Source organism: Peromyscus californicus, unplaced genomic scaffold (genome assembly GCF_007827085.1).
Source record: "Peromyscus californicus insignis strain IS unplaced genomic scaffold, ASM782708v3 Scaffold_13__1_contigs__length_99412109, whole genome shotgun sequence".
Classification (NCBI taxonomy): Eukaryota; Metazoa; Chordata; class Mammalia; order Rodentia; family Cricetidae; genus Peromyscus; species Peromyscus californicus.
In genome coordinates, this window is record NW_026294424.1 from 7,065,509 (window position 1) to 7,075,831 (window position 10,323).

Below are 10,323 nucleotides of genomic sequence, written 5' to 3' on the forward strand. Positions count from 1 at the left end.
TGACTTCGTCCTCCGAGCAAAGTGGAACTCCAAGAGAAGAGTGCCTGGAAGATGGCATAGGTGGGCGGGGGGCCATACCACCATCCTGAAGCTAGACAATGGTAGCCTGGCCAGTAGAAGGATTTGTAGAGAGCAGTGTTAGGCTGGAGGCCAACACAGGGTCAGGGAGTTAAAGAGGACCACGTGGTAGCCAACCAGTCCCTTTCTGTTCCCTTGACTGTAGCCCCAAGGAATGAGACAGATGTCCAAGCAAAAATAGTTTATTTGAGGATGGAAGACCCAAATCCAGAGGAGGAGGCACCAGAGTGAGGCTGCAGTAGCGCCCTAAAGTTGGCACAGACTACCCCAAGATTTTAGGGGAGCCCAGCAATGAAGACGCCTTCTCTGGTGTCCCTCACGGCCTCCCCCACTGGAGGAAGGATTGTGCAGCTGCTAGGCGTGGTCTTCATCATAACACATTGAGGTCTTCTAAGTTTGCCCAGCAATTTTCATCGTAGTACTTGACACTGATCATAATGATTCATCTGACAAGCACACATGCCAGACTTGGACCCACCATCCAGTGGCAGGCCTTGCTCTCACAGGTGAGGCAGGCAGGGATAGGGGGTGGGTCTCTGTGAAAGTGCCTACCTCTCCAGGCAGCCCTTCTGGGAAGGCACCTCCTTTCCCTGGCCTGGCAGACATAGCACCTTTCCATTTTCCTCATGGCCATTGTCCATGGTTAGATACAGGCTAGGGCTGTCCAGGTATGGCTCATGCGCTGCCCCGGGTCTCAAAGACCTTTGCCAGGCTGGTCCCTGTGCCACAACCCCCAGCGGGTAGCCCAGGAGGCCACGAACTCACAGTTGTGGTAAAGAAACATTCCTGAAAGGGTGAGTGCGATGCCCAGGTAGCTGAGAGCGCTGAGGTGGCTGCCGAACAGGAGCCTGGACAGGATGAGGTTGCCCACAACTGTGAGGTTGCCCAGGACGTGGACGGTGAGGGCGGATGTGAGTGCCAGCAAGGAGAAGCTGGCCAGGTTGTAGATCACAGACAAGAAGCAGCTGAGCAGGACACAGGCCCAGAGGCGAGAGTCAGTGGGAGTCAGCGGTGGGGCCACTCCTGCCTCCATGACCAGAGCAGCGCCTGCCAGCAGGCAGAAACTGGGCAGAGAGGTGGCATACAGCAGAGTCACCGCGTCCAGCCTCTCTTCCTGCAGCAGGGCACCTGCAACCAGGATAGTGGCTGTCATCATCTGGGATAGAGGCAGTACCCACTGAGCCAGCCCCGTACAGTCCTGTCCTCACTCCTCATGACCCAACCAACCAGGATAGTGGCTGTCATCATCTGGGATAGAGGCAGTACCCACTGAGCCAGCCCCGTACAGTCCTGTCCTCACTCCTCATGACCCAACCTGGAAGCCAGCCCTGATGCTGAGCAGGGTTAGTGGTTCCTGTGGTGAAGTATTCACGTTCAAGTGAGGAGGAGTTAGGCCACTTGTGGACTTGTGACCTGTGCCCACTCCTCCCTTATAAGTAAAATTTCACAAAGGTGACATGTACAAAAGCCCTAATGTGGTAAATGCTCAGGAAATATAAAAAATAAAACTCATCTCTACAGCTCCAGCCGGGAAGCAGGGACTGAGCAGCAGAGGACCCAGTTCTAGCACTTACCAGCTAGAGCAGAACAGAGGTGAAGGGGCTGGGCGGGAGGGGAGTGTGCAGGGGAGGGGAGGGGAGTGAGCAGAGGAGGGGAGTGGAGTGTGCAGAGGAGGGGAGGGGAGTGAGCAGAGGAAGGGAGGGGAGTGAGCAGAGGAGGGGAGGGGAGTGAGCAGGGGAGGGGAGGGGAGTGAGCAGAGGAGGGGAGGGGAGAGAGCAGAGGAGGGGAGGGGAGAAGAAGGAGACTAGTTTGGAGTCTGATGCTGAGAGAGACATCACCCCGTCTCTTAGGACACTGGGTGGCAAAGGCCAACAAGGCAGTCATTGTTGGCCCTTGGCAGCCACTCACTGTTTGTGATTTCAAATCAGGGTGTTTGTTGCTTTCGATGTTTTGAGACAAGATCTCATGTAGCCAAGGCTGGCCATGAGCTCTCCATGTAGTTGAGGCTTGCCTTGAATTCATCCTCTTGTCCTAACACTGTGTTGTCACCCCCCACCGCCACCACTTTGAAATGCTGGGATTACAGGTGTGCACCACCACGTCTTGCTGGGTAGTCTGTGTATAATCTAAAAACAACAACAACAACAAACAACCAACTACCAGCAGTGGGGCTGGTGAAGATAAACACAGAATTCAAAGAAAACCCTTTAGGTTGACAAGGAGAGAAGGGATCCTGCTTCCGCACAGCATGGTTGACTGCCTACGTGCACACCACTGCCAACATCAAAGGCCGGCAACAGTCTGGGGCAACAGTCAGCGAGAGCCTTCTCCAGGTCTTCGTGGAGACAAGAACTGGTCCTGGTGCCCTCCTGGGCCCTGGGACCGTTGTTTCCTGACACACACTTTCCAAAGAGCCCACGGTGCTTACTCACAGCCCAGGCTTAGAACAGGAAATGGTATTTATTCCACTCTCAGTTCATTCTGCTGTTTGGGCTTGGTTCTCTAGGCAACAGTCTCTCCAGCTCAAGCCTCTCTAGAAATGAACAGATAATCGGAACGCCTCCTGCTCGTTCGCTCCAAAGTCAGTACCTGAGGAGCTGTCCAAGACTTGGGCCTTAAAGACACCCATACAGGAAGGGTCTGGTTTCGGGTGGACTTCACTCTCAGGCGTAGCCCCTGCACCTGTCCTGCATCCTGCCCAACCTCTCTGTCCCTGCAGCCTCCGAAAGGGCAGTGATGCTTAGGGCAGAAGTGACTAACTCCCCAAATATTCGCCTGTTGTGTTGTCTCCTCAGTGACCTCGCCCTTGCCAGACCGTCCCCATCACCCTCAGCTTTTCCAAAGACATTGTGTTGTTGTTTCCTTCTGGTACTCAGGACCCAGCCCAAGGCCTCCCCTCACTAAGAAAGCTCTCTACTGCTGAGCTACACAGTCCCAGCCTCTCTAAAGACATTGTTATTTAGGTCTTTTGGGGGGTGGTGTTGAGACAGGGTCTTTAACATTAAAAAAAATTACATCATGTGTATGTATGATGTGTGCATATGTATACCACACATATGCAATTTGTGTGATGCATGTATATGTGGAATATGTGGAGGTCACAGGACAACTTTCAGGAGTTGGTTCTTTCCTTACACTGTGGGTTCTGAACATCAAGCTCAGGTCATTCGTACAGCAAATGGCTTCACCCGCTAAAACACCTCACTAGTCCTGAGACAAGGGTTTCCCATGTAGCTCATGCTGGCCCAGAACACTCTGGGGTCCCAGGCTGGCCCATACTAGCCTAGCTGTGTGACACTCCTACCTCAGTTTCTAAAGTGATGGGAATACCGGCATATGCTGCCATGCCAGGCTGAAAAGGTATTTTATTTTCCTGCTTATAGACAGAGTCTGACTTTGTAGCCCCAGCTGGCGTTGAACTCTTTATCCTCCTAGGGTACTGCAATTGCAGGCCCGCACCTCCACGCCCGCTTCGAAGGCACTTTCCTGTCAGCATCTGAACAGACTTTACCCCTGCTGCGGACACACAGCAGTGACCTATTTGTAAACCCTCGCCTCTTGGCCTATTCCCACTTGGTCTCTTCCCTGGATGTGTGACACAGTCACCTCTGTCTCCTCACGGACAGCATGGGGAGGAACAGCACACACGCTCCGTGTACATACTCAGCACTGGAGCTGACCCCTATGCTCTGCTCCCGATGACTGACAGGACTCTCCCACAGCCTGTGCCTCATCCCAGGACGTCTTTCCTGCTCTGTGGCCACCGTTGTGGCTGCGCAGCTCCCTCAGCAGTCTCATGGAGCCCACACCACACCTGCGCCTACCTCGCTCTACAGCCTCTCTCTGGCCAAGTGCAGCCCTGCACTCTCTGAGGGCCCAAAGGATGAGGACCAAATAAGGTTCTGAAACACGGGTGGGCACAGATAACAACAGGCTGGGCAGGCTGGCACCTCACTCCCTGCCTGTCTGCGAATGAGGGTGGCATTGCTCCACTCCACGTAGCCCCCTGAGCCTGCAGCTGGCCAAGTGGGAGGGAAGAGGCTGCTGGCTGCCTGAGCTCTCTTTCTGGACTCCTACCCCCTGCTCTCATGGCGTCTGCTCTCAGGGAAGGAGCTAGCACGCGTGTGAAGTCTATACTCTAGTCTGAATCTGGCCCAAGAGCCTCTAGCAAAAAGAAACTTCCTCTTTTTAAAACTTCATTCCGCCAGGCGGTGGTGGTGCACGCCTTTAATCCCAGCACTCGGGAGACAGAGCCAGGCGGATCTCTGTGAGTTCAAGGCCAGCCTGGGCTACCAAGTGAGTTCCAGGAAAGGCACAAAGCTACATAGAGAAGCCCTGTCTCGAAAAACCAAAAAAAAAACAAAAAAAAAAACAAAAAACAAAACAAAACTTCATTCCAAACCCTGGATCCAGTCGACTCCCCCATCTCGGCTAGGCTCCCATTTCTGTTAGTGGAACCTCTAGCTCCTAAGTGCCCTCTCTAGCACCTGGCCTAAATCCATGCAGCCTAATCAGTTTACCAATCTGACGTCAACTGATATCAAAACCATCAATTAAAGACAACATTTGAATTTCTTCCCTATGTCAGACTCCAGGCCAAGTGCTGAGGACACAGAGATGCCCCAAAGCCGATGGATAATCAATAGCCCTGAATGCCCCGTAGCTGGCGATGCAGAGGGCACCCGATGCACTCAGTCTAAGAAGCTGAGTCGGAAGGAGGGAGCTGGCACAAGCCAAGAGGTGGCTTGATGTCAATAACATGCCACTATGAACATGCCTGAACGCCCTGATGCCTGACTAATCATAGCTCTTCCTACAGACAGGAGCTGCCCGGAGCCCGGTATGAGTACTTGGCTCTGGCAGGTGCATTGTGGGCCTGGAAGCTGGTGCCTTCTCTGCTTGATGTCCCTCCCTGCCCAGGAAGGCCCTACAGGGTCGGGTTTCCCTGAGCCAACTCAAGGCCCAGCTCAGGCCTCAGCTCATGTAACCTGAGGGCTAAAATAGACTGGGCTTTCACACTGCCCGTGGCCTGGGAAGATGGGGACAGGACCTTTGGGTCCCAGGTGAAGATGCCAGGCAGGGCCAAGTCCTCCCTTCACCGTCCCTCAGCTGGAGGCTGCCCCACCCATACCTCAGCACCCTTGGGAACCCCTTACTTTCCACCCTCGACTCTCCTGCTTCTTCCCGTGTTAAGGCGGAGAGGGTAGGGCTATGACTCAAATGCCCCTCCACTGCTCAGACAGGAAGTCAGCCTCCACCCCAGGCATACTGGAACTGGGCGGGGAATTATACCTGACTTCTGCTCTGAGTCCTGCCGCCCACTCCCAACAGAGCCAGCATCCAGTCACACAGACCGGACTTGGGAGTCCTTGGGAACCATGTGACCCTGGGCCAATCATAAGCCACTTCGGCAGCAGTTGAGAGGCTGAGACATGAGGACCACAAATTCGAGGCCCGCCTGGGCTTCACAACAGGACAGCCTCCCCTTCCCACCCCACCCCCATAAAATACTCTCTTATCAACACTATCACCTTCAACCTGATGGGAAATGGAAATGGCTGTGACAGCTGCTGATCAACACAAGGCAGCTTGAGGGCTGTCACTGTGGCTCCCAGTAAAGGCTTCCCTGGCTTGGATAAACCCGGGTTCCCAATCAGCTCCTGGCCTGACTGCTTTCCCTTTTCTTCCCTAGTTCACACTTCCTGGCCTTCTGGGTTCATAATCTTAGGATGGCATGGAGTCTGAAGGCCATGTCCAAATATTGCCTCTGCTGATTACTGGCACAAGGCCCAGGCTGAGACTCCACACCTGTCAAAAGGGGCTACAGTACCTGACTGACTGTAGGAGAGGCCATAGGAGGATCCAGTGGGACAAAAGGCTTCTCCAGTTATAGAACACATTTCACCAACTACTGTTATTAACTAAGCCTCTGAGGCTTAAGTTTGAGGCCTGAACTCCCTGAATTCTCCGAGCCTTATCTGCAAAAGGGGATCACTGCCACCCCCTTCACAAGAACATCCCAGCCACACACCCCACCTCCTCAAATGGAGACCAGGCACTCACTCTGTTGAACGGACTTGAAGCCTCGGAGACAGGTGGCCACTAGCAAGAAGCCACAGCCAGCTGGGGGTGCCCGGAGCTCTCCAGCCAGGCTGCATGCAGCTCCCAGGCAGAGCGGGCCCATGGCAGCAAACTGCAGGGGATGGTGTCTTCGGCCAAGTAACAGGGCAGACAAGGCCAGTGTGAACAGTGGTGTGGTAGTGGTGGCCAGCTGTGCTAGGTCCAAGGGTACAGTGCTCAGGCCCACGTTGCCGCAGGCCATGGAGGTACCAAAGGTGAGGCTGAGTAGCAGCACTCTGCCTTGGGTGCTGCGGGGCATGGGCCGCCGAGCCCCCCAGTGGCATGCCAGGGCCGCTGCCAGCATATGCAGTGCTGAGAGTAGCAGGGGCCGTCCGAAGCCATGCACTGTGAAGATCCACTTGTTGAGGCTTGACATGCTGGCTCCTGCCAACAGCCACGCCAGGGCGGCCACAACCACTCTGGCCCGAGCAGGCTGCCCAAGGATCTGAGGGTTGTCAGGAGGCCACTTGGGGCAGCCATGCTCCCGGGCACTTCCAGCCACAGCCACTGCTTCGGCTGAGGTCATCCTGCCTTCATGGCGCTCCAGTGGGCAGCGGCACATCCGCACCAGTGGGGCTGCGGCAGGAGGCAGGCTTTCCAGGGACTCGCTGGGCCAGGTCCTGATTCCTCGGACAAGAGAGGGCACCGCTTCAAGTGCTAGACCCGAGTCAGCTGATTATTCTAACTTCCTCAGGGCAGAAGAGAGGTCGTGGCCGCTGAGATGCCGGACCGCCTGGTACCCACACAGGTCTGGTAAACCTTGGCACCTCTCGCACCTCCTCCACGCCCCGTGCTCACGCGATGCTCTTACACGGAATCCTCTTGGCTTTTTTCCTCTTCGGTCCCCAGACCGTCAGGATGAAGACACTGACTCCGACCTCCTGCGTATTTGGTGCTCAGGCCGTGACCAGACAGGGCAGGGGCGATCGCGCTCGGAGCGTGGGAGCGACGGTCGCAGCAGCCGCTCCCCCAGTCCCCCTCGCCACTGACAGCGCGGGGAATAGAGGCGGACAGGCCGGCAGGCACGGATCTGTGAGCACGGCCTGGTTGCAGCTGCTCTGGCGGCACTGGCTGCTCTGGCTGCTCTGCGGCTCGGCTCCCGCGGTGGATCTGGCAGCGTCCAGCACCGGGTTCCAGTCCGGCCCTGCGCGCCAGCGCTGCTCCGCGCTGCTCCGCGCTCCCGACCCCGCCCTCCCCGCGGCTACCGAAGCAGCGCTCCACCCGGAAAGTTGGGCTCAGCGCGGGCCCCGCCCCACGAGGCCCCGCCCCGGAGCCTGGAGGACGTCTAGCTCCTCCCACAGCCTTTGCACCTCCTAGCTCGGCTTGCGCAGCCGCGAGCAGAGTCCCTTAGTGGGGAGTGTCGGCTGTACCCGCCACAAGCGGGAGTCTGGGCGTCTCCAGCACCAAGGGCCTCCCTTAAAGACCAGTATCCAGCGCTGGAAACCCTGGGGTATCCTGCAGAGCTGTCCCAAAGCTGTAGTAAAGAAGCAGGGCGTTGAAGAGGAACCACCTGATCCTAGACCACAAATGTCTCCTGAGACCTTGGAATTCAGCGGAGCTGGACCACGTGGTCCCTTAAGACTGCCTCATCTTGTTCCCCCTCCATTCCCCACCAAGTCTTTTCTCCCCTGCCAGGCCAGGGCGGCGTCCCCTCTGGGCCAGCAGAAGGGGAAATGAATCACCAGGGCTAACCACAGCTGTGAGAAGCAGAGTACCAAGGGCAGGCATCCATCCCGGGCTAGCCGACCCCCTGTGCTGCTCCCTGGGTACTCCTAGGTGACTCACAGTTGGATTTCCTGGGGCCCACACAACAGAGTCCTGGGCCGAGAGGCAGAGCAGCTGCCACTAAGACCTTGCTCCTGGATGGTTCTCGGATTTCCCATCAGAAAAAGAGATGGTCTCTGAATTCAGGATAGGGTAAGCAGCTCACCCCAGAAGCCGATTCCAAGTCCAGCTTGTTCCAGGTGATCAAGAATCAAGGTCATCCTGGAACCTAGCTTCTTTCCAGTCATTGGATTTCTGGGGAAGCTCCCGCTCACCTGGACAGGCACCACCTGGCTCTGTCATCTGACTAACAAGTCCTGGATGACAACCTGCCTAGAAAAACAAGATCACAAAGCGGGACTGTGTCGCTTGGCCAGCAGCACCCTCTGGTGGTCATAACTCTGCATGGCCGTAAGTGTTCCAAATCCCTTCACAACCATCAAAGGTGAAAATAAGCCAGTCCCACGGGAGACCTGAATCAGACCTCTGTTCCGGATGAACCAGGAATCTACACTGTCACACTTGTCTCTGATGAGTCTGATTCCCGTGGGAGCGGTAGATCGCTGCTCAGTAGCCCAAGTTGAAGGAGGACAGGGATTGTAGATACGGGACTTCCAGGCAAAGGACCAAAATCTGGGGCGTTTAGATAGTTTCTCCAAGAAGAGTCATGGGAGGGAAACTGAATCAGACACACACACACACACACACACACACACACACACACACACACACACACACACACACACTTTTTTTTTTAAAGAGAAGGAATCTGGGCTTCCTGTGAGCTATATTCCTCTGGGATTTTTAAATTCATTATCCACTAAGCTTCTTTCAATTAAAAAGTACTACTTCCAGCCGGATGGCGGTGCCTCATGCCTTTAATCCCAGCACTCGGGAGGCAGAGCCAGGCGGATCTCTGTGAGTTCCAGGCCAGCCTGGTCTGCAGAGCAAGATCCAGGACAGGCTCTAAAACTACATGGAGAAACCCTGTCTTGAAAAACCAAAAGAAAAAAAAAGTACTACTTTCAGTTTTAAAATTTTTATTTATTGTTGTGGATAATCTTTTTGTTCACTGTAAAGATGTGTCTCTGCCTAGGGCACCTTCTGATTGGTTTAGTAAAAAGCTGAATGGCCAATAGCTAGGCAGGAGAGAATAGGTGGGACTTCTGAGAGGAGGAATCTAGGCCCAAGGATTTTACTAGCGGACTCTAAGCAAGTCGGACTGCCATATTGAGGGAAGGTAAAGAGCCACTTGGCAAAAAATAGATTAGGAAATATGGGTTAGCTAGGCGGTGGTGGCGCACACCTTTAATCCCAGCACCTGGGAGGCAGAGCCAAGTGGATCTCTGTGAGTTCGAGGCCAGCCTGGTCTACAGAGTGAGTTCCAGGACAGCTAGGACTGTTACACAGAGACCCTGTCTCAAAAAAAAAAAAAAAAAATCTAGTTGGAAACAAGCCTAAGCTAAAAGCCAAGCTTTCATAATTAATAAGCAGTTTCTGTGTTGCTATTTGGTGGTCCCATTGAGAAAGGACTACACCAGTTTATTATTTGTGGTGTGTGCGTGTGCGGGAGTACTGAGATTACAAGCATGTGTCACTGCCCACTTAACCTGTCTCACTGCACAGACAGCGGGACTCTAGGTATTTGCATGAGGGAGAATAGAGGGCCAGGAAACCCAGAATCAAGGAGCGCATCCCTGGAGGGCTCTTTCACATTCTTGGGGTCCACTCAAAATCTCAAAGCAGCCTGCACTTCACACAGCGCCGTCAAATCTGACCCCTGCTGTTTGAGGGGCCCAACAGCTCTTCTGTGAAGCAGGTGGTGTAGAAAACATTTCTGAGGGAGGCTGGAGAGGAAAAAGGAACCCATCCCTAGTGACTGGGCTGCAGATGTTGCGGTCTGAGCTTTTTTTCTTATGGCTTCAACCCTGACTGGGTCATTTCTACACCAGGGCTCTAGTATCCTGTATGTGACCTATGAGGAAACCACAGTCACAAACACACCATGAACCAGAGCACCACCCCACAGTTTTGAATCAGAAGTAGATGGCACACAGGCTGGTCCCTCTGGATGGAAAGGGGGCCTTTTTTTTTTTTTTTTTTTTTTTTTTTTTTTTTTTTTTTTGAGCTCATGGTGAGACCCTGCACAGAATATGACTGTCTTCCCATCCCTGGCTTCTCTGGGTCCCTGCTGAGTGTGCCAGACTAGACACCTGCTTGAGGACATAAACTCAGAAAGAGGGACCTGGGAGCTGAAATTGGAAGTGGCAGCAGTTGTGGTTGGTCACACCCAGAAGAGGAAGAGGTACAGAGCCCTCAGTGGAGGTGAGGCGGGCAAGTCCCAACTTCAGGTTTTTGATT

The 10,323-nt window shown here is 54.4% G+C and overlaps 1 protein-coding gene across 1 annotated transcript; it reads right to left on the reverse strand.

Moving 5' to 3' along the window:
- Positions 1-244: 244 nt before the first annotated feature.
- On the reverse strand, positions 245-7,374 carry Slc35e4 (solute carrier family 35 member E4). The gene is made up of 2 exons (XM_052736340.1): positions 6,142-7,374; positions 245-1,206 (listed from the first exon to the last, which is right to left on the reverse strand). The coding sequence occupies exons 1-2, from the start codon at positions 6,758-6,760 to the stop codon at positions 773-775; spliced, it is 1,053 nt and encodes a 350-aa protein (XP_052592300.1). The 5' UTR covers positions 6,761-7,374; the 3' UTR covers positions 245-772.
- Between the last annotated feature and the right edge of the window lie 2,949 nt (positions 7,375-10,323).

What these genes read in the sequence shown, in the direction of transcription:
- Slc35e4 (XM_052736340.1), bottom strand. Translation starts at nt 6,760, where the DNA reads ATGTGCCGCTGCCCACTGGAGCGCCATGAAGGCAGGATGACCTCAGCC. An exon ending in CTTCAAGTCCGTTCAACAGA is followed by an intron (nt 1,207 to 6,141) that starts GTGAGTGCCTGG and finishes TCCTGGTTGCAG; the next exon opens with GTGCCCTGCTGCAGGAAGAG.